Raw genomic sequence first — 24,322 nt, 5'->3', positions numbered from 1 at the left:
AATCAGCAGCAGCACTACAGAGAAGTTAGGAAGAGACTCATTCTACGGCAGAGGATGTGCTGAGACCACAGAAGCTGATCTTAGTTAGAATGAGACCAGAGTTGATCAGAGACCCTAGCCATTTTGGGATGATGTAATTATCAGTGTAACTACCTAGTCTTGAGTTCTTTCCATTCATTGCATTCTGCCTGAAAGCAGAATGACTTCCTCAAGTGAAAGCTGCTACTAATGACACAACATTCCACTGAAGGGGATCATGCCGACACTTCTCAGCCATCTCCTTTGGCAAGGTAACCAGGCTGACACCGACATAGGAGGAGGTTGGACATGACAGCTGGTCCCTGCAAACTTTCACAATTAGATCATGCACAAGGCCTTTCTATTTCCAGAGGTATCCCGACAAAATGCACTATTTTCATGTCCTGAAGGAGAAATATGATGAGTTTGGATTGACACAAAATACTATCACTTTGTCTCGACAGTGACCATTTTTCGGGAAGTGCTCTCCTTCAACCATAACCTCCCCCACACCTCCTTCCCCCTCCAAAAAGCAAAACCAAAACAAAATCAGTGCATATAGATTGCTTCTCCCTACTCCCACCCCTGATTGAAAGAAACGTTTTTCAGAGAGATAAAAATTAAACCACATTTAGTGATAAATGTTGCGAAGAGTAATCATTGAAAATAAAATTTCAGGAAACCGGGCCAAAGCCAGAAAATTGAGGTCATAAGATGGGAAGACCCATAAAGAGTATTTCCCACTTCTTTCAAAAAATCTTTAAACTCTAATTCTTAGGGGCAGAATTTTATATACGCCATTTGATTATATTTTTAAGAATACAGTTCAATTTATCTGTAGTATTATTTTTTTTCCTGCTTGATCTAATAGGAAGATTTCTGTAAAAAGTCTTCCACTTTGATTAGATATTCATCAACTTATTGTACTCCTCTCAGTTCTTTCTTTATATATTTTGAAGCTGAGTTGTTTCTGTATATGAGAACAGATTTCATTTGTCTGCTGGTGACCCATTCTTTTTATGATTAATTAATGACTTTCTTTATTCCTAACGATTTTTTGTTTCTTGTTGTTGTAAAGTTTATTTTGCAGAGATGACATGACTTTCTATTTAGAAAATCCTAAAAACGCCACCAAAAAATCTGTTAGATCTAATCAACACATTCAATAAAGATGCAGGATACAAAATTAACATACAAAAATCAGTAGCATTTCTATACACTACCAACAAATTATCTGAAAAGGAAATAAAGAAATGATCCCATTTACAATAACATCAAAAACAATAAAATACTTAGGAATAAATTTAACCAAGGAGGTTAAAGATTTCTACATTGAAAACTACAAGACATTGATGAAAGTAATTGCAGAAGACACAAATAAGCGGAAAGATATCCCTTCTTCAAGGATTAGAAGAATCAATATTGTTAAAATGTCCATACCCCCCAAAGCCATCTATAGATTCAATGCAAGCCCTACCAAGACTCCAACAGCATTTTTTACAGAAGAATTTTGCCATATATTTCTACTTCTCCCCAATCTTTCATTTGGTTAGTATTTGCCTAGAATATATTTTTCCTTTCCCTTCACTGTCAAACTTTTTGTGTCTTTATGTGTAATGAAGATCTCTGTTAAACAGTATATATCTGGATTTTGTTTAACATAATCTATCTCTGAATTTTAATGTGCAAATTATATGTATTGTGATTACTGATGCTTTGGGCTTATTTCTCCCTTATCTTTCATTTTTTCATTGCTAGTGCTTTCTCTTTACTTTCATCCCACCCCCACCTACTGCCCACCTGGAGTCACCATGACATCAGCTTCTAAACCCATAGCCTGGGCTCTGCCTTCCTCCTCACTCCTTACACCTGAGGAGTTTCCTTTCTTCATTTTTGGGATAAACTTATGTTTTTTAAAAAGTTATATTTCATCCAACATTTGTGTGTGTGTGTGTGTGTGTGTATGCATGGAACAGGAAGAAGGCCTCGGTCAGCTTTTTAGGCCATACTGTTGAAAGTCTACTATACAATTTGCCAGCTCTCTTTCCATACAGAAATGGGAGATTTTGTTACAAACAAAGATATTTTTGTTTTTATAAACATATATTCTAGAACTGGGAGTTTTCCCCCAAAATAGTGAAGCGGATATATAAATATAGAATGAGAGCTTGATGAAAGAGTCCTACCTACTCAGCAATATCCCCCACCCCTGTCCCCTGAGCGGCTATTTGGAGCACAGCTTGAAAACTCCTGCTGATGGCTCCTGCGTTCTACCCCACATCCTCAGTATGTTCAACCATGTCTATCTCAACATGGGAAGATGGGAAGCCTTCTCTTTGTAGTCTTCTAAGTGATGGACCCATTTGATTACAGTTGAATTAGAAAATAGCACAGGCTGCCAGCTTCTAACTCTGTGTTTTACCAAATTCCCCAATAGTCAGTCCTAGTGTAGGTAATATGGCTGACATGATTTTACATGTGCATGTGGCATGAAAAGAGGACAATTTTATAAGTCAGGAGATTTGGAATTCCATTCCTGGGTCTGCTAGCTCCTCTCTGTGCATGGATGTGGTCCCCCCTTCCATCATCTTCCACATGTATAAGCAGGTCGGAACAGCTGACCTTAAATTCATTTCCATCTCTGGTGGGCTAAGAGAACATAAGGGATTATTTGCCCCCACTGTGTGCTTGGGAACCAGAGGCAAGAATGGCTCTGAGACATTAAGGATTCGCTTAAAGTCACACAGCAATTAGATAGTCATGTGGGGTTAGATCTGTGATTCTCCAAGTTCAAACCAGAGATGCTTCCTTACACCAGGAGTTGCGAGCCAAATCAGACCCATTGTCTGTTTTTGTACAGCCCAGGAGCTAAGAATGGTTTTTATATCTTTAAGTGGTTAAAACAAATCAAAAGAAAAAGAATATGTTGACATGAAAATTATATGAAATTCATATTTTAGTGTCCATAAATAATGTCCATTCTTCTTGTTAGTAGAATTCTGCTACAAAAACAATGGTACTTAGTTATTATTATTATATTTTGAATTTTGTTAATAAAAATTTGTGAAAATTTTTCTCTCATTGTGTAAGTGCCTACATACTATGCTCAAGTTTGCCTCTTGGTCAGCAAGGCCTAAAATATTTACTATATTGCCCTTTACTGAAAAAATTCGCTGATCCTGCACTAGACCACAGGCCCTTGTAAGGATGGAGCCAGGATCCAAATAGATTGCCCTGCCACACACCACAAGCCAGGCTGTGTCTAACAATGGCCTGAGATCCAAATCTCTTTAGCAGTGTTAAAGAGAAGCATGTAAGCAGAAGTGAAAAAAAAAAAAAAGAAAGAAAGAAAAAAAAACCCCAAAACTATTGTCTTTAGATCAGCCATAAAAGGATTAGAATTAGGGATCTGGTCTTCCTTGACCAGCTGTACTATATTACAGAAGTTCCTTCAAGGGCTGGCTCAGTGGCGTAGTAGTTAAGTTCACACGCTCTGCTTTGGCGGCCCAGGGATCGTGAGTTCGGATCCTGGCTGCAGACCTACACACTGCTCATCAACCCATGCTGTGGCAGCGTCCCACACACAAAATAGAGGGAGATGGGCACAGATGTTAGCTGAAAGACAGTCTTCCTGAAGCAAAAAGAGGAAGGTTGGCAATAGATGATAGCTCAGGGCAAATCTCCCTCAGCAAAAAAAAAAAAAAAAGTTCCTTCACATGGCCTCAATTTTTCCGTCAGCAAATTGGGAATAATTACCCTTACCTCATGGGTTGTGAGGATCAGCCTAGGCTTTAACATAAAATAGAGGCTTAATAAAATATTAATACTTGTAGGTTGCAAAAATCATCCCAATGTTTTACCCCTTCCTCCTTCAAGAGGTGAACTTTCTTTCTCCATCCCTTGAATCTGAGATGGCCTTGTAACTTGCTTTGAGCAACAGAAAAAGCAGAAAGGATGATTTGTGCCTTCTGAGCTTAAGTCTCAAAAGGCCTTGCAGCTCCTCCTGTTCTGGTTGTTTTTGGAGCCCTCTGCCGTGTGACCCAGGCTCGGAGAGCTCGCTGACCACATGACCAAGGTCAGCTGAGTCTGTTCCACCTGATCAGAAGAACTGCCCAGCTGAGCCCAGCCCAAATGCTTGACTTGAATTAAGAGCCAAATAAATGGTTGCTGTTTTAAGTCACAAAGTTTCAGGGTGTTTTATTATGCCACAACTCTTACTGACATAGTATGGTACCATTCTGATGAAAGAAATATCCTAGAATTGTGTCCTCAGGCCCCAACGGGACCTGGTCCGAAGCCTTCTGCTAAGGCAGCTTGTGGTTACCTCTCCATCCGCCAGCCCAGACAGAATTGACTGCGAGCCTCCTGACATATTTCAGAAAGACAAGGAAAACCGCCTGGAGGAGACACACACTTTCAGAAATGCAAACTTGTCTGAAAGACACATCAGGGAAGATTTATGGAGACAGCTGTGTGCTCTGACTACAAATCAGCTCTCCCACACCCCAGTGCAACAAGACCTGGGGATCCCTGGGCTGGTGGTGGCACTGGCCCTGGCAGCACCTCTTGGGATAGATCTGTGGTCAAGAAAGGGGAAGCCAGAGCCCCAGGAAAAATACCCCCTGGATCAAATATGCATGTCATTCCCCCTCTTTGAAGGTGCCAATCCTCTGATTCCAGGATGCACCTAATCTATAGAGTGCTTTAAAGGAGCATTTCCTTAAGTATTCTAGCACATTCTCACAACAGCTCTGGGAAACAGGAATGGCAGGTATTATCACATCTCCAGGTGCTACAGATAGAATCCCAGGAAGATTAAGCAGTTTCCCTGAGGACCCATTGCCCTCAAGAGATAAAGTTCAAACCAGGATTTTCTGACTCCGAAAACTGGACTTTTCAATAGCCAACAATGCTTTCCAATCAGATTTATAATCAAAGGCATCTGAGTTGAAGGAGACCTGTGGAAATTACCTAGCCCATCACATTTGCTTTCCAAGTTAGCAACAAAGATTTATTAGGTACTTACTATGTTAAGTGTGACCTGCAGAGCGCTTTACATACATTAACTCTAATCCTCCCAGTCTCCATAGGAGGTGGTCCATTGTAAGATTTGCAGATTAGGTAATGGCGTTTTAGCACAAAAGTCATTTCCCAAAGTTGAGCAAGTCAGAGGTAGAATTGGGGTGTGAATCCACAACTATGTGACTCCAAAACCTGAGATCATTTCCACAAAGCCACATGCCTTCTTAGATGGGCACACTGAGGCTTGGTGAATTGAAGGTCTTGTCCAAGATTATGCAGCCCGTTTGATTAATTGTTCATTCATTCATCAAGCATTAATTGAGCATCTGCTATTTGTCAGGAACTAGGCTAGTCAATGGAAGCACAAGTATGACCTGGACATAGTCGCTGCACTTGAGATTAATTAAAGGAGAAGAGAAGTGGCCATAAATTACTCTAATAAAGGGTAATAAATGACCAATATCAGACAGAAGAGAGAGAAGAGATTATCAAGGTTTGGAGGAAGTGTGCAAGACATTCATTTGGGCACAATTTGAAAAGACTTCATGGAGAAAGTGGCTTTAAGGCTTTGTTTTGAAGGAAGAGCAGGTTTTTGGTATGTGGCAATGGAGAGGGGGAGGAAAATCAAACAGGAGAATTGGCAGAGGTGGAGGAAAGGGGGGTCATTTCATCACAGACTTAGGGATAAACCTCACATAGCTGTCCAGTCTTCTTTCTATCCCTGTAACTGTCTCATGGTTTCAGGTCGAACTTCATTTTGATGATGCAGTTTCAAAACTTCCTTTGGCAAAAGGGGCAGTGAGCGCCATCCAGAACTCCTTGGAGGACTGGAAGGCTGCTAAAGGGGAAGGGGTTGGGGGGGCAGAGACGAGAACCAAAGAAATAACGGCTGATTCTGAGGCTGCCTGTTCAATATTTAAGCATAGCAACAACCCAATAAGGTAAATAATTGAAAGCCATTAATGTTTCTGAATATTTTCTTCTAACTAAGTGAATAATTCATAGCCAGTTACTAATAAACAGAAAAAAAATAAGTTAACAAAGCCTGCATTCTGAGGACAGTGTCCTATAATAAAAGAGCACATTGGAGCTTATCTATCAGGGAGGTAAAGGAGCCAGAATGTACCTCTCCTCCCAGTGTGGGGACACAGCTGGGAATCATGAGAGTGAAGTCCAGGGATTGGCTCTGGTGGTGGATCTGGTATCTAACCCCCTCACTGGCATCTGCTTTGTTTATAGTTTTCCCCAGATATTCCCATAATGCCCTGCACACTGTCACTCCCATGTGCCTCTGCATATTTTCTTTCTTCTACTAGCAATGCCTTCCCAACCTGTCTCCCTGATTAACAGCAATGCATTCTTCAAAGGCCACCTCCTCGGTGAAGCCTTCTTTAATTTTTCCCCTAGTTTAGTAAAAACTCCAGGCCAGCCCACACGACCTCCCCACGTATCCCATTGTGGTACAGATGTCTCATCCTCTGCTTCCTTCAGAACTAAATGATGAAGTGGTGATGTGCAGAGACCTGGGTGGCACATCCTCTACATGTATGACATACCAAAGAAAGTTGGGTGAGTGCCTTAAAAAATGCACAGAGCACCAGACAGTGATATAACCACTGGGGATGCTGCTCCTGAGGACCTGGCACTGGCTCCCTGGGGCCAGAGAGAGCCTAAAGGGGGAAGTCCTGACTCTGTCTTAGCTCAGAGAGAGAGATGACTCACCTTCCAGAAGCTTGAAGCTCCTGACCACTCTTACAACAGCACTGATGATACTGAAACACTTGCCAATGCAAGAAAAGCTACAACCCCTTCCTTCCATTATCTAGACTGGTTGGTACAATTTCACAGGTCAAAGATCTTGGCCAGGCTGCAAATACTAGCACTCAAGTCATCTGGGAACTGAAATGCGGGCTCTGTTTAGGCTCTGAATTCACAGCTCTACAATCTACTAGCTGGGTAAACTTGGGCAAGTCACTTAGCTTGTCTAAGCTTGAGTTTCCTCCTTTGTAGAATGGGGATAATTATAGTCCTTACTTTATGGGGTTATTGGGATCATTTATGTAAGATAATATGTGTGATGAGCACAGTACCTAGGACATACCAAATGCTCAAAAGATGCTAGTTGCAACACATCTCATTAACCCTTTGTATTCTATGAGGCTCCCAACTATCTCCTTTCTTTCATCCATCCATCCATCCATCTATCCATTCATCTGTCTATTCATATATTCTCTCATTCAGCCAATTGCAATTCTATGCCAGTTCTGTGTTAGGCATTTGGGTTACACAGAGACACAAATCACTGTCCTTTCCATCATGGGACTGTCAGAGTTGAGGAGGGAGACAAATGTCTCCATGTGTATTTATGATGGACTGTGATAGAAAGCAGCATGGGAGCTGCTAGTGCCCAGAGAAAGGAATGGCTCCCTCAGATGGCATCAGGGCTGAGGGTGGGCAGAGTTGGGGTCCTTGCAGAAAAAACTTTGAAACTGAATTTTGAAAACTGAGTAGCAATTTGCTGCCTGGAGCAGATAGGGGAGGAGAGAAGGGTCTTTCAGGCAGAGCATAATCAGCACCCAGACTTGGAAAGCAAAGCATGTTGGGAGAAAGGAAAAATGGTCCGTGTGCTAGAAGCCGCAGAATACAGTGGCTGGGATTCAGAGAGAGCCAGAGGTAGTGTGCAGTCCAGGCTAGAAAGGAGCCTCGTGTAGCAGGCTATGGCAACATTTTAATCCTATTAAACAGTGTGCCCTTCATCCTATAAACTCTTGCTTCTAAAACTGGGTAAATGTATCCATAATGGATAATGATACCAACAAAAATAAGAGTAATAATAAAATAGTAGTGATAAGAATAGTAAATAATAAAATAGTAGAGCACACGTGTTCAATGTGCACCTTTCGTCTGGCTCTGTGTTCAGTGCTTTACAGGCGTGATCTCATTTGATCCTATGGAAACCTTTTGAAGATGGTGCCAGATCATCCTTGTATAATCAGCATAAGTATGGTTCTTCCTGGGACATCGCTATTACCTAAATACTTGAGAAAATGTTAAATAATTTAACCGAAGAGTAATATAATTTAAACTAAAAGAAATATGCACTTATTTTGAAATAGAATGGCATGGGTTTTTTTTTTTTAGATGGAATCTGGAATTTGGGGGTTATGACCGATGTCTTTCAAATAAAGCTGCTGACCCTTTGGGGGTATGTTGATTCCCATCTACCTTGAGGAAGACTTCACTGCAAAAGCTTGAGAAGCCCCCAGTGCAAGTGACAGAGTATCAGGAAAATGTACTAGGCAGGAGAGTGACATGGCCAGATTTAGTGTGTTTTCAAAGGATCACTCCAGCCGCCAGGGTGGAAGACGGATTCGTGGAGGAAGAGGCTGCTGCAGGAATCTGGATGAGGGATAATGAAACACCAACCAAGTCAGAGGCGATGGTCCAGGGAGGAGGGGATGGATTTGTGAGCTTCCAGATGCCAAACGAGCAGGACCCTGACAACAACGATACTATTAGCTACTTCTTAATGAGCGTCAACCACATGCCAGGCACTGGGCTGAGCATTTTGCAGGTATTATCTCACAACCCACATGTGATTTTGGCATTATTAGCACTATTTTACACATAAGAAGACTGAGGCTAACAAAGGCTTCATTTGCTCAAGATCATTCAGTTAGCCAATGGTAGAATTAAATTTCAAATATAAAGTCCTGCTTTTAAAGACCACTACCTAAACTTCATGAACCTCAGGAAGCTCTTCCTCACATCCAAAGAAATCTTCCACTCTTCATATGAATGCCAACGTCTCCTTCTCAATGCCCGTGGACACTGGGGAGTGACGATCCAACATAAAACTCTCATACAACCCTGTCACAGACATGAGGGCAGCAATCAGACCTCCACTGCCTTCCTCTGTCTGTCTAAGGACGATGCACTTCAGAGGCCACCAGGCCTCTCAGGAGGAAGCCATTGCTAGAAAAACACATTGGAGCTGCTTTTAACCATGTGTTCAATTCCATGACACTGGTTCTCTGCTACTCGTTCCATCCGCCTGGAACCGTTGGGTACCACGGGCTGGGTGTGGAGCCTAATGAAGCAGAGAGAGGCCAGGTGCTCTCACTCTGGGCCAGAAGGCCCACGGCCACCTCAGTAGCAGGGGGAAGAGACAGATAGTGAAAGACTGGGGATTTAGACCATCATGTTTGGGATTTGGGATGGTCAGCGCAGGCTAACGGAACACTTCCAAAATTGCGTTTCTATGGATGCTTCTATTCCACAAGATGTTAATACATGTTCTAAGGGGAAAAACAGAGTCTGTGGTCAAGATGGTTTCACAGATGCTAAGCTAAACAAATTAGCCCAGCTTTCCGTACTGCAGGACTTCCCAGGGTCTTTAAAAGACTACGAAGCATTTGGGAATTTCCAAGAGGAAGAGGGAGTGTGCAGAATTTCCAAAACTTTTATTGACTGTGGAGTTCTTTGGTCCAAGAATTTCTTGAGGACCTGTGGGAAGCGTGTGATTTAGAAAGCACAGGGCTGGCACATACTATCTTGACTCTTTCTTGCAAGAACCTTATCTAATGGTGGCAGCAAATCACAAGCGCAATGTTATTAAGCCATTTTTGAAAATTGCTTTAACAGCATCCACTTGAGCACGTTTAATGTGCTATCCATTAGTGAGTCTATCTCTAGGGGAAACAGGAGTCCCTGGAGGTCTGTCCCAGGAAGCGTTGGTTTATCCTGGATCCCTCTGACACCATCAATTTGAAAGTTATAAAACTGAGCCACTTTACAATGATCTTTGAGGTTAATACACTCATTTATTCAATAAATATTTATTAAGCACTTTCTATGTATTAGGTTTGTGAATATGAAGCTTATATGTTTGAGAGGAAGATAGTAAACAAGCAAACAAATAAAAATAACTTGAGACCATAATGTTGTGGAAGGAGTAAAAAAGGGTTATGTAACAGAAAATAGCAAGTTGTGGTGGAAAGGAGAAAAATGTTGGATGGGGGTCGTCCTGGAAGACAGTTCTGAGGAGCTGACATTGGAGCTAAGAGCTGAACTGTGAGAAGGGGCCAGGCAGGAGAGCAGTTGGGCAGCAGAAACAGACCAGGAGAAGAAACAGCAAGTTCTTGGATTCGAAAGTGGGGAACCATTTGCTGTATTCATGCAACACAAAGGAAATCAGTGCGGCAGGAGCACAAGGAAATGCCAAGCGAGTGAAGAGGGTAGGAGCAGATCCAGAAGGAACGGGGACTGTAAGCCATGGCAAGGAGTTTGGACTATATTCTAAAGATAGCAGGAAACTATTGAATGATTCGAAGCAGAAGACTGACCTTATCTGGTTTATTTTTCTAAAAAGATTACTCTGGCTGCTTTGGGGAGACCAAATCTCAATGAAGGTATGGTTGCAAGCAGGAGGTGAGAGACGGCAGGGGTCAAAATGGTGACAAAGAAAGGGGAGACACATTTGAGATACATTTGGGGGAAAAATGAATTTCTTCCTGCATTTGTTCTCTTAGGCCCCATCTAACTTATAAATTAAAATAAATTGATACCCAATCATAGTGTAAGTCAAACAGTAGATTTTCATTAATAATCTAATTCTGAAACTATGCTTTAAGAGGGGGAAACAGATAGATTCCAAAGTGAAGGCCAAGTTTTATGCAAAAAAAAAAAAAGTTCCATGTGGCTTTGTTTATAAGGGTGAAATATTAGAAACAGTCCAAATGCCTAGCAGTAGACGCCTCGTAAAGACAGTTATGGTTCCTAAAATAGACTTTTCTTTTGGAAGAATTCAGTGACATAAATGTTTAGTATATGACACCAGGAAATGAATTCGAGATTGGTAGTGAAGGCGGGGGGCAGGTTATAGACTTGGAGTCAAGTGTATTTCTGGGGCCTGCAGTTGTAGGGAGAATATAGGAGGTGGATTCTTGGTGAATGGTGGAAGAATCAAGATGGATACATAAAGCTGAGTGAAATTACAAGTGACCCTGAATTCCCAACCCAAAACAAATGTAAGATCATTTATTCAGGCCCTGATACACATTAGCTGAGCATTCCAAGGTAGTCTACATTTATCATTTCATCAGATCCTTAGATCAATCGTCTGATGTAAGGATTGGTATCCCCATTCTACAGAAGAAGAAACTGAGGCTCAGAGACCTCCAATGACTTTTCTAAAGCCACCCAAGTTGAAACTGACTGGGCTGGGATTAGCACCCAGACATTGCTGACCTCAAAGCAACTGTTCTTTACCACGACACAACAGTTCAACCTGGGGTTAACCACATGAGTTCCCAAAAGGAACTCCATCATCAACTTCTGCCTCGCTTTATGACCTCAGCTTAATGTGCAGATCTTGGTTTTGCACTGGATACAGATTTCACAGGATTAAGACCTAGACATTATCTCAGCAAATAACAAGTGTCTACCATGTGTGCAGACTCTGAGTTAGGCCCAGAAATGGAAAGATGATTCAAACAATAAGACAATTCCCGCCTTCGAAGAACTCTCTATTTAGCTAAGGAGAGAGCCAGACAAAAGCAAATTATATTACACAAAAATGAAATCAGTGCTTAACATCTGTATAAAGATGTGGGAGGATTCAGAGTGAATTGTGACTATGACGATCAGTGATGTCTTCATGGAAATGTGCCATGTGAGTTAAGCTTGGAAAGACAGGTAGGATTTCACTAGATCAGAACATAGCAGTTCAGTCAAAATGTTTGGGTCTCAGACTGTTTAGTTCTTCCTGGCTCTGCTACTTACTAGCATGTCCCTCTGGGCAAGTTGCTACAGCTCTCTGTGCCTTAGTGACATCATCTGTAAAATGGGAATTATCACTCTGCCTGTTTCATAGGGTTGCTAAGGATTGAATGAGATAAGATGTATATAGCATTTAGCCTGCTGCCTGGAATAAGTAAGTGTCAATAAATGACAATGGTTATTCATAGGGGCTGAGTAGTGGATTTCATGCGGGGAGAACGGCATGGAAAAGAACATGGCAGTGGGAACACATCACTTTAGAAGAGAGAGAGCAAAGAGATCAGAGGTCTGTGGCAGCCTTGAATGTCATCTTCATAAGCATCAACGCTTCCGAAGGTACTGGACCACTGCTGAAGCTATGGAAGAAGGAGAGTGACATAATCAGAATCAAGTTATAGGAACTGGAGAAGTGAGAGGCAAGAAGACAAGTGACCAGCTGGAGGCTACTGAGTGGACTGAAAGAAAAGGAGATGAGATTTGGAAATCAGGCAATGATAAGGGGGTTTGTCCCATATACCAAGTCACAGAGTAGGTCAGACAAAGAAAGTGATGATGATGAGGAGGAGGAGAAGGAGAGAATGGGAGGAAGAAGAGGAGAAAGAGAAGAAGGGAAAGATCTATGTTTTTATTGCATGCTGAGCTGGGCACTGTGCTAATATAGTCTAACAAGATAGGAGTGGCTTGGAGAAGCAGAGTGACCTGCCCAAGGTGACATGGTTACTTAACAGCAGAACTGAAATTTTGAGTCCAGTTCTGTCCAATTTACAATGCTCCTAGACTTGACCACTATATTATTTAGGCTATTAAAGAGTGGGCCCAGATCCTGTTCTGAGATTCCAGCCTGAGGATGCCTTCCATGAGAATGGTCTGCCTCTCTTGCATTCTCTAAAATGACACCAGCTACAATTCAAAGAGCACCTACTGTGCTCAGGTCTTGTGCTGGGCCCTTTCCATAGATTGTTGCTAATCTTCTCAACCACTCTGAAAGATGGATGATCCATTCGCATTCTCAGGTGAGGTAGCTGGGGCTCAGAGAGGTTAGCTCTACACCTTGGGGCACAAGTCTGCTGTCCCCAAGGCCTCAGCTGAGACAACTTATCAGGGAGACAGCAGCATGAGTTCTATGAGCACAGGGAAGCAAGAGAAGAGGGCACAGCTCTTTCTGGTACCTTCAGAACCTGAAGACAGCCCACTGACATCCTGGCAAGAGGTGCTGGGAGAGCCTACCTCGAGACTTGCTCCTCCTCTTCCGCTTCCCTGCCGAGGCGCTGCGTGGCGCTGGCTGCAGCTGACCAATCTCGATGGGCGTGTTAGCACGGAAACTCTCTTTGAACTTCTGCATCAGGGACTCCACTGTCTCCTGCGTCGCCTCAGCTGCCGCTACAGGGTGGGCAACGGGGCTGAGGTTAGGGTTTGGCCCACCCACAGCCCCTGGAGGTCTGGGCCTGGCCACCCTGAGTCCCTGGAGCTCCCTCCCTGACCCAGCGATGATGCAGAAGCCACAGGTGCCAGTATAGATGTATCTGTTGGCTTACTCATTTATTTATTCAATACCTACTATGTTCTAGGCACTGCCCCAAGCCCTTGAGATATGGTGGTGAAAAGTCAGACACAATTTATGATTCAAGGAATCCATAGCTTAGTATATCCAGGCATTTCCAACACTGTGCAATACTTCTGTGATAGGAGAGTACAGAGCACTACAGGAGCACCAAGAAGGTTCATCTAGCCCATCGTAGGAGTCACGGCAGGCTTCTTGGAGGAGGCAATATCTACACTGACACCTTAAAGACAAGAAGGAATTAGCAAAGAACGTAGGATCAGGGTGGTGTTGCTGAAGAGATTTGGGATCAGAGTGCCCTGGGTATAAGGAGCTGCACGTGCAAAGATTTGAAGCCAGGAAGAGCATGGCGCTTGAGCAACTGAAAGGAGTTCAGTGTGGCTACAACACAAAGATCAGGCTGGAGAGGTAAGAACACCTTGTAAGCCACATTGAGGAGTACAGATTTTATCCTAATGGCAAAAGGTAATCATCAAAAGGTTTTAAACAGGAAATTGTCACGTTCGAATAAAGTCCCCTTGATAACGATTACTAACTAGAGTATGGAGAATGCAAGTAGAGGCAGGGAGAGAGGCCAGAATAGAGGGTTTTGCAGTAGCCAGCCAGAGGCAATGATGGCCTGAACTAGAAGAGTGGCAGTGAAGGTAGACAGCAGTCATGGGTCAAACAACATTTTAGGAGACAAAACTACAGTGCTGTAATACGTAGATCACTTGGCATAATATCCCGATTTTACTAAAGGGAAATTGAGACCCCCCCCAACAAGGCACGTGACTTGCTCTAAGCTAGCAAGCAGCAGAGTCAGGCCTTCTAACTCCTAGTCCAATGTCCCAATGATTAGTTAGTAGCTACATTTCCAAAAAATTTCAAAATTGAGACTGCTAGAAAGTTCGAGAGAATGGAGAGAGGGAAGTCAGAAGGGCAAAGAGAAAAAGGTAGAAGATAGAAAAAAAAAAAGCAGAAAAGCTTGAAAAGGAAAGAGAGAGGCAAGATAAAAGGCCAGGAGAGGAAACAAGGAAGAAGAAAAGGAAATTGGTGAATGGCCTCAGTGCCTTTGTTCTGAGAAATTCCCAAAGAGAGTCAGACTTTGAAATCTTCAAACTCAGGCCTCCCTCCATCTACGTCTCTAGAGTCTAGGAATTTTCTTCTTCTTAGTTTCAGCTACCTGCTGTCTGATACCAAGAGATGGGATGTGTCAAAGATTCCTGCTTCTTTGAAGGAGTTTCACCAGACTGGACAAAGAAGGCTTCTGAACATCTCGACACCAACTTCTAAGGAGCTCCTGCTTTCTCAGGAAAGCTTATAAGCTTAGACAGATGTGTTTGCATGGTAGCTCATACCCAGAGGGCTGGTTGGGGCATTGGGGTCTGTGAGAAGCCCCATCTTTGGGGACATTAAGGGGAATCTATGTTTGCTAAGGAAAAGACAATTGACAATTCCACGTGGTGGCATTATAACTTTCTCGCCTGCCTCTCTTGCTATCTCTCTCCCCAGGTATCTAATTAGGTCTATTTGAAGGAGAACCAAGGGGAAGATCCCAAGCACAGGCCCCCTCCTCCAAATCTGTGATGCAGAGCCCGCAGCAAGAGGCTACAGTCCAATTGTGAGAAGCACTGTCATGTCTGATCCTGATGCTTTAAACTCAGAGGGGAGAGTGATTTGCCCCAAATTGTAAGAGTTGGGCTATACTGTGGTCAAAAGTCCAGAGCAAGCCATGGTCTGGAATCTTCCAAGAGAGGGACCCGCACAGGTCTGTCACACATCATGCATTTATCCATCTTCCCATTCATTCATTCACTCAACAGTATTTCAGAGAAATCATAATGTACCTGTGATGAGCATAGGAGGTATGTCTTAGTCTGCCCAGACTGCCATAACAAAACTCACAGACTGGATAACTTAAACAACAGATATTTATATTCTCACAGTACTGGAGGCTGGAGGTCTGAGATCAGGGTACCTGCATGGTTGGGTTCTAGTGAAGGCTCTCTTCTTGGCTTGCAGATGGCTGCTTCTCAATGCCATGGCATTGGGGGTGGGGGGATGAGGGGGGGAGGCCTTCCTCTTCTTCTAAGGCCACAGTCTAATCAGATTAGCATGCCGCCTTTATGATCTCATTTATCTTAATTACCCCTTAAAAAAATTATCTCCAAATACAGTCTGCTATGGACTGAATTATGTCTCCCCTAAAATTTATATGTTGAAGCCCTAAGCCCCAATGTAACTGTATTTGGAGATAGGGCTTTTAGTAGACAATTAAAGTTAAATGAGATCATAAGGGGAGAGGGTCCTAATTCAATAGAACAGGTGTTCTTATAAGAAGAGAAAGAAGAGAAATCCATCTCTCTCTCCATGTGCACGAACTGAGAAAAGGCACTGTGGGCACACCATGAGAAGGCAGCCATCTGCAAGCCAGAACCCAACCACACTGGCACCCTGATCTTGGACTTCCAGCCTCCAGAGCTGTAAGAAAATAAATTTCTATTGTTGAAGCCACCCAGTCTATGGTATTTTGTTATGGCAGCCTGAATAGACGAAGACACTGTCACATTGGAGGTTAAGGCTTCAACATATGAATTGGGCAGGGGGGACACAAACGTTCAGCCCATAACAAGGTACCATGATGAAAAATCAAACAAAGAAAACCCCTCATGATGCTCACCAGATACACAGGAAGACCAATATTAATGAAATGATTGACATATAAATGTAAAAATGTATAAATGAAATATACTATAAAGGAGAGGTGGAAGATGATACAAGAGGCTCTATTAGGGGAATACGACCTAATCATGGAAACTTGCTTCAAAGAAGGGAGCAGTGTGATTTAGGTCTGAAAAGAGTCTGAGTTAATCGGATGAGAGGAAGTGGTGGGGGAGGGGTGAGGTGAAAAGAGCAAGAGAAACAGAAGGAAGAGTCTCAACAAAGACCCCTCGGGCAGAAGGAACACAGAAGGGGCTGCAATCGCCACTGGGCCTGAAACACTGCAAGCAAGCGGTCTGAGATAACGCTGTAGAGATAGGAAGTCCTAATCCTAATGCTGACCCTAAGCCTAACCCTCACCCTAACTCTAACCCTTCTGGGTCTTGCTAAGGATAGAACTTGCTGAAGGTTTTAGACAGGAGAGTGACTTGATCAGATTTTCATTTAGGGAAGATAGCTCTAGCAGCAGAGAGAAGAATTCATTGGAGAAGGACAGAAATGGAAGTGAGAAAGCCAACTAGGAGATGGTGCAATAGTGCAGAAGTCCAGGTCTGAGATGATGGTAGCCTGGATAGGCTAGTAGAGGTAGAGGTGGAGAAGTAGAGAGAGCAGCAGAGAGAGTAGAGCCAGAAGTAGTAGAGCAGTAGGGATGGAGAAGTGGGAAAATTTGAGAGTTATTTTGTAGGTCCAAAGTTCTCAGAATTTGGTGACTGATTGGTAAAGGTGGACAAGCAAGTGGGAAGAATGGAGGATGCCTCTTGGTCTGGCCTCCACAGAGGCAGAATGATGGCAGCTCTCAATGAGAGGAGGAAGAAGGGAAGATGTTTGAGGGGAGTGCACATGAGTTTGGTTTTACATATGAACATTTGGTGTCTTCCAGATGTCTAAGTGGAGGGGTTGAGTAGATAGTTGTGTGGGTCTCACACTCTAGGGGAGAGCTGAACTCTATAAATGCATTCCTTGGAAAAGGTAAAGGGAGATTGTGCGTAATGGTTAAGAACAAGAGCTTCTGGCACAGTGCAGGCAATGGAATACATATTCATTCCTAATCTATACTTGCTGTTCTCCATTTGCACCCTCAGATCTATCCTCCACCTCTGGTTCATTCTGCCCCATTCTACGTCCTAGAGGCGGACCATCTATGGGCAATTTCATGGCTCATAGTTATCTGGCTACTAGCGGGGTTTGCCCCTAAGGACGCTCTGGCAGGATATGGTAGGAGAGAATTGGGGGTATGTCTTCCCTTGCCCCTTTCCTGTTCTGAACCATATTTCTGATAGAGTCTGGACCCTATCAGACAATTACAGCTGCTGCCAGGGGCCCCTTTTCCACAGATCTAGTTCTCACAGGCTCCAGTAAAACCATTTCCTCTCCCTGCCCCCTCAGTTCTAGGGGTTAGTAGTGGCTTCCTGATATTTGTTGTCCTTGGTTCCTTGATAACCCCATGTTGATTCTCTTCACTGTGCCTACACCTCTATAAATAGTCACTTCATTGAATTTCTCCTGAAAATCGCATTTGAGGTCGCCTTTGTTGTCCAGCTGGGACCTTGACTGATACACCATCCCTTTTTGTCCCGGCTCTGACATTCAGCAATTCCTAAAGGTCAGCCTCTTCCCATCCTGTTATTTCTGCTTTACTTTCTCCTAAGCTGATGCAGATTTGACTGGCTGGGAGGAGAGGAAGACACACAGAGAGGGAAGGTTTGCTCCCTGAGCTGCAAGGGTTTCTGATCCTGACTGTAGCAAATCCCATCCATCTGTTTGGCTGCTCTTGCCTCGGCGACAGTGCCAAGAGCCCAGACAGGCTTAGAGGGGGAAGTACTTGTGCAAACCCCTCTATGGACTCTTTCTTTCTGCATACTGCTTTCTCCTGACTCCATTCCTCCTGATCCCATTCGGTAGCTCTATCAATACCAATATATCAAGTTGTCCAAACAAGCTACATTACCTCCTGGTACCCGCTGAGCTCTGCCTCCTCAGAATGGCAAAATGCTCACCCGTCGCCTGGATGAATGCAACAGATGGTGCTTGATCTGAGCATCCCGGCAGGCCCAGCAAGGGGAGGGCGAGGAGTGGGGAAGCTGCCTCTTTCTAATTGACATATGAAAGACTGTCAAGTTTAATGGGAATGAACCACTGGGGCCTGAGAAGAGGAGCTCTGGCTCCCACACCGAGATAGAGAGAGAGGAAAGGAGAGGCGAGGAAAAGGGAGGAGGGATGAGGAAGAGAAAACAAGAATGGAAAGGAAGATTGTGCTCAATAATCAAGGACAGGGGCAAGGAAGGAGAAGGCAAAGAAGAGTGGAAAGGAGGGGAGAGAGCAGGCAAACAATGAAGAGAGAACAGAGGGAAAAAAGGAGTAGAAGGACAGGAAAGGAGACAGAGAAAGCAAGAGAAGAGAAAGCAGAAGGCGGAAAAGAGGGCGGACTCCAAGTGCCTTTGCAGGTGTGTGGAGTGTGTTGGTCTTCAGAGACCAAGCAAGCTTCAGCCTGATCCTCTACCCTGCAGCACAGGCACTGCACGCTGTGTCTGCACTGGCACTCAACAATTCTACATTCAAACTCTCATCGCCACTCTTTCCCCCACACAGCCTGGGACGTTCTACCACTGAAACTCGCATGACTTTGGGTTCAATTTCCTGTATCACCTTTATCACCCTCTTTAATTTTTCTAGACTCATCTAGCCTCTGTAGGAAGAAAATTCGCAATTCTCGAATATCAACTCTTTGCCAAGCAAGGAGCCTGGCATTACCTTATGTTTTATTTATTCCTACTAAAAACCCTGAAAGGTAAGTATAATTAGCTGCTCTTTAGAAATGAGGAAACCGAGACTCGGGGAAGTTAAATAATCTCCTAGGGTCAAACAGCTTAGAAATAGCAGAACTGGGATTTGGACCCAGGTTACGGTGACTCTGATGACCCTGCTCCATCCAATGCACCACCCTACACATACTCTTTCGGACTTGCCTAGTGGATGGAGATCCCAGTCTTTGAGTTTGGATGTGACTTCTTTGGGCCTGGAAAGTGACTCTGATAACCCAGCCCCTCTTACATCATCTGCGCAAAGAGCCCCAGACAATATGGCCCTGGCTGGAGCCAGGGGCTCAACTTGATTGGAGACTGACCGGCTATGCCAGAGGACCCTCGCTCAGTGTTCATGGTTAAGACCGTCCAGCCTGGAGGTCCTAGGCCCAGCTCATGCCCCATTTGTCAGTTCTGTCTCATTACAGAACTATGTTTGGAGAACCAAACAACAGGTAGGCATTAATTGGCCATATTGCCTAGTGTAAGTGAGAAAGCACACTGGGGTTCCAATGTCAGCTCTGCCATTGTGTGACCTTGAGCCACTCCCTTCTCGTTTACAATTCTCAGTTTCCTCCTCTGTAAATGTCTGCAGGGTTGTTGGGGGGATTAAATGTAATTATGTACATAAATTGTCTAACAGAGCTTCTAGAACACAGTAAGTGATCAAGAAAGAGTAAACATTACCCAAATTCCTCTCACTAACCCATCAGTTTCATGATTCGTCAGTCTATTCATCCATTGAGAAAGTCATCTGCATTATAAGATATCCACTTTGGAAATTCTTTCAGAGAGCATATATTTCCCCTTTTATTCAGAAGTGAAAATAGAGGCACTGGGAGACAAAGTCATAAGTCAGCAGTAGACCAAGGTCCAGCACTCAAGTCTCCTATTTCTACTACTCCTCCCTGTTTCCCCAAATTCTAGGATAAGTTTAACCTTAGATCTTATAATGATTAATTTTATGTGTCCACTTGGCTAAGCCATGGTATGCAGATATTTGGTCAAACATTTTTCTAGATGTTTCCGCGAAGGTATTTTTCAGATGAGATTAACATTTAAATTAGTAGACTTGGAGTAAGATAACCCTCCATAATGTGGGTGGGCTTCATCTGATTAGTTGAAGGTCTTAAGAGAAAAAAGACTGACCTCCTCCAAAGAAAAAGGAATTCTGCCAGCAGATTACCTTCAGACTTGAGCTGCAACATCAACTCTTCCCTGGATCTCTAGCCTACCAGCCTACCTTGAAAATTTTGGATTTGTCAGCCTCCACAATCACATGAGATGATTCCTTAAAATAAATTTGTCTCTCTCTGGATAGATGATAGATAGATAGATAGATAGATCGATCGATCGATAGATAGCATATAATCAATAGATGATATAGTATAGATATCTATATCTCCTATTGATTCTATTTCTCTAGAGAACTCTAATACAGACCTCAACTTGTGTTCCCAAGCTTTGGGCTGGGCACACTAAAATTCGAAGATTAGGGGGAAAGTAATAAGAGAAGACATCCCAGTCCTAAAGTATACCTCAGCTGGGAAGACCTGGTGTATACGCAAAGAACCATCAAATTTGGAAGTTGTGAGAGTTCAGTCACTGAATCAAGCATTCCATCTCATATAGGAGTCACCTCTTCATGAAAAGATAAAAAATAAATAAATAACATGGGCCGGCCCCGTGGCTTAGCGGTTAAGTGCACGCGCTCTGCTACTGGAGGCCCTGGTTTGGATCCCGGGCACGCACCGACGCACTGCTTCTCCGGCCATGCTGAGGCCGTGTCCCACATACAGCAACTAGAAGGACGGGCAACTATGACATACAACTATCTACTGGGGCTTTGGGGAAAAAAAGGAGGAGGATTGGCAATAAATGTTAGCTCAGAGCCAGTCTTCCTCAGCAAAAAGAGGAGGATTAGCATGGATGTTAGCTCAGGGGTGATCTTCCTCACAAAAAATAAAAATAAATAAATAAATAAATAAATAAATAAATAAATAACAAAGAAAACAGCCAGTCTTCTTAGCCAAATGAGAATGTTCCACTACTAGAACAAATTTAAAACCCATGTACACATTTTTAAAAATGGCCACCTCTTCCCAATTCTCAGGGATAAAATGTTGATGGATAGAATTTTCTCACTTTTTAGTTTTTACTCCCACATATTTTCTTAAACCTTTGGTGCCTGGTACAGCTTATCTTCAAGCAAGTGCCCACAGACAAGACAAATGAACAAACAGCAACAAATATAAATTGAAACACTTGGGAACAGCGTTTTCTTATATACACAGTCTCAGGCCTGTCACTTAACAGTGCAGAGTTGTAGGATGGTCATAATTTCTGCTGGAGAACTGCATCAAGTTTGAATGATGAAAGTAAATTTAGTGATAGTTTCCTTTGCTCTGTTAAAAACACAATACCTTCTAGGTTCTGTCGAGCTGGTTCCACAGTCCCTAGCCAGGACACAGATGGTCTCTAAGATTCCTCTCAGCTCCACGGCCTTGTAGTTCTAAATCTTAGTGAACTGTGCTTTCAACACGATGAATGCAATGACCACAGGAACTGCACTCTTTAGTTTGCAAAGCACTTTCACCTCTCTCAACTAACGCTATCTTCACAACCTCCCAATTTAATGCGCCCATAAAGGCAAAGGAGATTTCCAAAGGTCAGGCTGGAGTTGATACCACAAATCACGAAGTCCTGTTCAAGGGAAAAAGGGTCAAGTAACTAGATAGGCTAGCTCAAAGACTTCTTGGTCACTTTATTACCACCTTGGAGGCAAGACATGGCTATGGAAAGACTCTGGAGTCGGTCACAGTCTGAAATGTTAGCTGTTTCATACCAGCTGCAAGACTTGGGCAAATCACTTAACTACTCAGAGCCTTTGCTTCTCCAAGTGTGAAAATGGGGCTTGCAATTTCAAATTCATAAAGCTGTTTTTGGATTAAATGAGATGTTAAAATGCTTATCACAGTGCCTGATACAGAGTAAGCGTTTTAAGGATGAGAGTTAATAGCATCATTGGCAAAAATATCTTAAACCATCAATCATAGCAAATCCAGATCTTCTGTCCAACCCTGGGTGGCGTGTACATGCCCATAATCTGATGGAACTCACAGTCACTAGCCAGATGCCTCTCCTAGACTCATCCCTTCTATGACTGCACAGAAAGGCCATGTATGTGGCTCAGCACTCCTTGGGACTGGAGGGCCACCTATACTCTACAACAGGAATTCTTCAGCCAACACCATTACTGGGTGCAGTTTCCAGAGGTGGGCACCGGGGACACTGATGAACCGAACATTGTCCCTTCTTTAAAACACAACACTGTTTAATGGAAGAGAAGGGTAGAGATAATGACAATAGAGTGTGCCCAGGTAGAGAGGAAAGTGTGACAAGCTGAAAACATGCCCGTTAATCTCTTTTGTGAGCAGAAAGACTATCAAAAATTCCCAGAGGAGATGCCAACTTGTCTGAGCCTTAAAGAATGCAGAACCAGGTAAATAGGATGATATAAAGAGTAGCATCAGTAGGCGAAAGGGACAAGGACTGTAGAGAAAAATCCCACACAGTTTGGTCCTTCTAAAGTTTAAAATGAGAGATGATTTTACCACCAAGAAAATCCATCTTTGAGCCAGGAAGAAGGGCTGGCTCTTCCTACCCACTCGTACCTCCTTTCCCAGATCCAACTTCAAAAAGCCCACCTATTTTGAGAGCCCTGCTCTCCAGCCCTGTGCCTGCTACAGTTATCTCAGGTACTCTCTGTGTAGTGAGGGCATGCAGTGTGGGAATCTGAGAGACTCGAGTTGAAACCTCCATTCCATCACTTATTTATTATGTGACTTTGGGTACTGGGCATGTTCTTTAACTTCTCTAAGCCCCAGCTCCTCATCTGTAAAACCTTGAGCATAAATCTCCCTCAGGAATTGTGGGCTTTTGTGTTTTTTTGTGTTACATTCAATGCAATAATATATGCAAAGTGCTTAGCACAGTACCCAAAACAGAGCACTCAACGAAGTAGAGCTTTATTATCGTTATTGTTAGCTGGCTTAAGTGAGACAAGCTTGCAGAGGGCCTTGTTTAACTGAGTCAAAGCTTAAGACATGCTAGGTTCCCCACTTCCCTTTGGGGTAACTCATCGCCTTTGACTAACGACTGTGGACTCCAACTCCCTGTTGTCCTCTCATGCATAAATTTTACTATCCTCCCTGGCCTCTGTAACATCTAGGGGTTCTGTCTCCACTCTACTTCGGCCAACCTCCATCATGGTTATACCTTGGATCTAGCCGTAACCTGGGACCTAGATATGGCTGCAACATTGATCCTGGAATAGAGCTCATGGCTGTCTGTCTACTCTCATACCTTGCTCTGTCATGCTCATCAAGTATGTGCTTTGACCTCTAAGAGATCACCAGGTCCCGAATTTAGGCATACTGTGGCAAACATTTGTGATTATATATATATACCTGTTGCTGATGAAGATCTAGCTACATCATTATGAGCCAGAGGAAGTCGTTTTTCGAGCAGCTGGTTGGCAGAGAATCCCACTCTCTTACTCCTACTCCCTTCCTCCACAGAGATTTCACCTCCTCCTGTTTTCACTTCTTCCCCCAGAGAGTTATCTTGGACTTCTCTGGTTGATCTGTTACCAAGGTTCAACTAAATGTAACATTCCAATTTGCCAAGAGCACCTCATTAGTCACGTAATCACAATAACAATAATAATACTTACCATTTATGGAATGTTTATGATGGGACAGGTATTATTTTCAGGTAAACACAGCCATGATTTAATGTAATTCTCATAATGACTGCAGTACATGGAACTATTAGCTTCAGTTCTTCACCCCTCCCTGCACCCATGCTTTTGCGATAGCATCACTGTAGATGGAGTGTACCTCGCTGCCCCTTGATTTGTGCTTGGCTGTGTGACTTGTTTAGGCCAAAGGTCTGTGGGTGGAAGTCAGCATGTGACAGTTTTGAGCATAGGCTTCAAGAGGCATTACGTATTTCTGCTCGCACATTTATACCTCCCACCGTCATGAGGAGGACTCATCCCAGCCAGTCTGCTGGTCCAAGGAGGATGAGCAACACATGGTAGACTCACAGCTCTGCACCATGGAGCAGAGTCACCCTACTCCTACAGCCTAGGTCACTGACCCCAGCCAACCTGTAGATGATGAGCAAACCCATCTGACATGAGCACAACACTCCACCTGATCCTCACACACATGACAAATCAATGTTTATCACTGGATGCCACTGAATTTTGCACTTGTTTCTTACGCAGCATTGTCATGGCAATGATTGACCAATACACAGCTTGTCAAGATACATATTATTTCCATCTTATAAATGAGTAAGTGAGGCACACCAAGATTAATTAATTTTTCAAGGGTCATATAGCCTATAAATAGCCAAGCTGGACGAATAT

At 43.4% G+C, this 24,322-nt stretch overlaps 1 protein-coding gene across 4 annotated transcripts in view; it reads right to left on the bottom strand.

Annotated features, from left to right (window-relative positions):
* Positions 1-24,322, bottom strand: part of ASTN2 (astrotactin 2) — an 841,205-nt gene that overhangs the window by 580,698 nt on the left and 236,185 nt on the right. For 3 of the 4 annotated variants that reach the window (XM_087419200.1, XM_087419201.1, XM_087419203.1), the window contains exon 4: positions 13,048-13,200. The exons of the other annotated variant lie outside the window; for it this stretch is intronic. In XM_087419200.1, coding sequence (XP_087275326.1) covers positions 13,048-13,200 — 153 coding nt within the window. The remainder of the gene's footprint in view (positions 1-13,047; positions 13,201-24,322) is intronic. 4 annotated transcript variants of the gene reach the window in all.

This window comes from Ceratotherium simum, chromosome 29 (genome assembly GCF_057802395.1).
Source record: "Ceratotherium simum simum isolate JZ-2026a chromosome 29, ASM5780239v1, whole genome shotgun sequence".
Taxonomy (NCBI): domain Eukaryota; kingdom Metazoa; phylum Chordata; class Mammalia; order Perissodactyla; family Rhinocerotidae; genus Ceratotherium; species Ceratotherium simum.
Note: the sequence above shows the minus strand (reverse complement) of the source record. Positions and strands in the feature narration are given on the sequence as shown.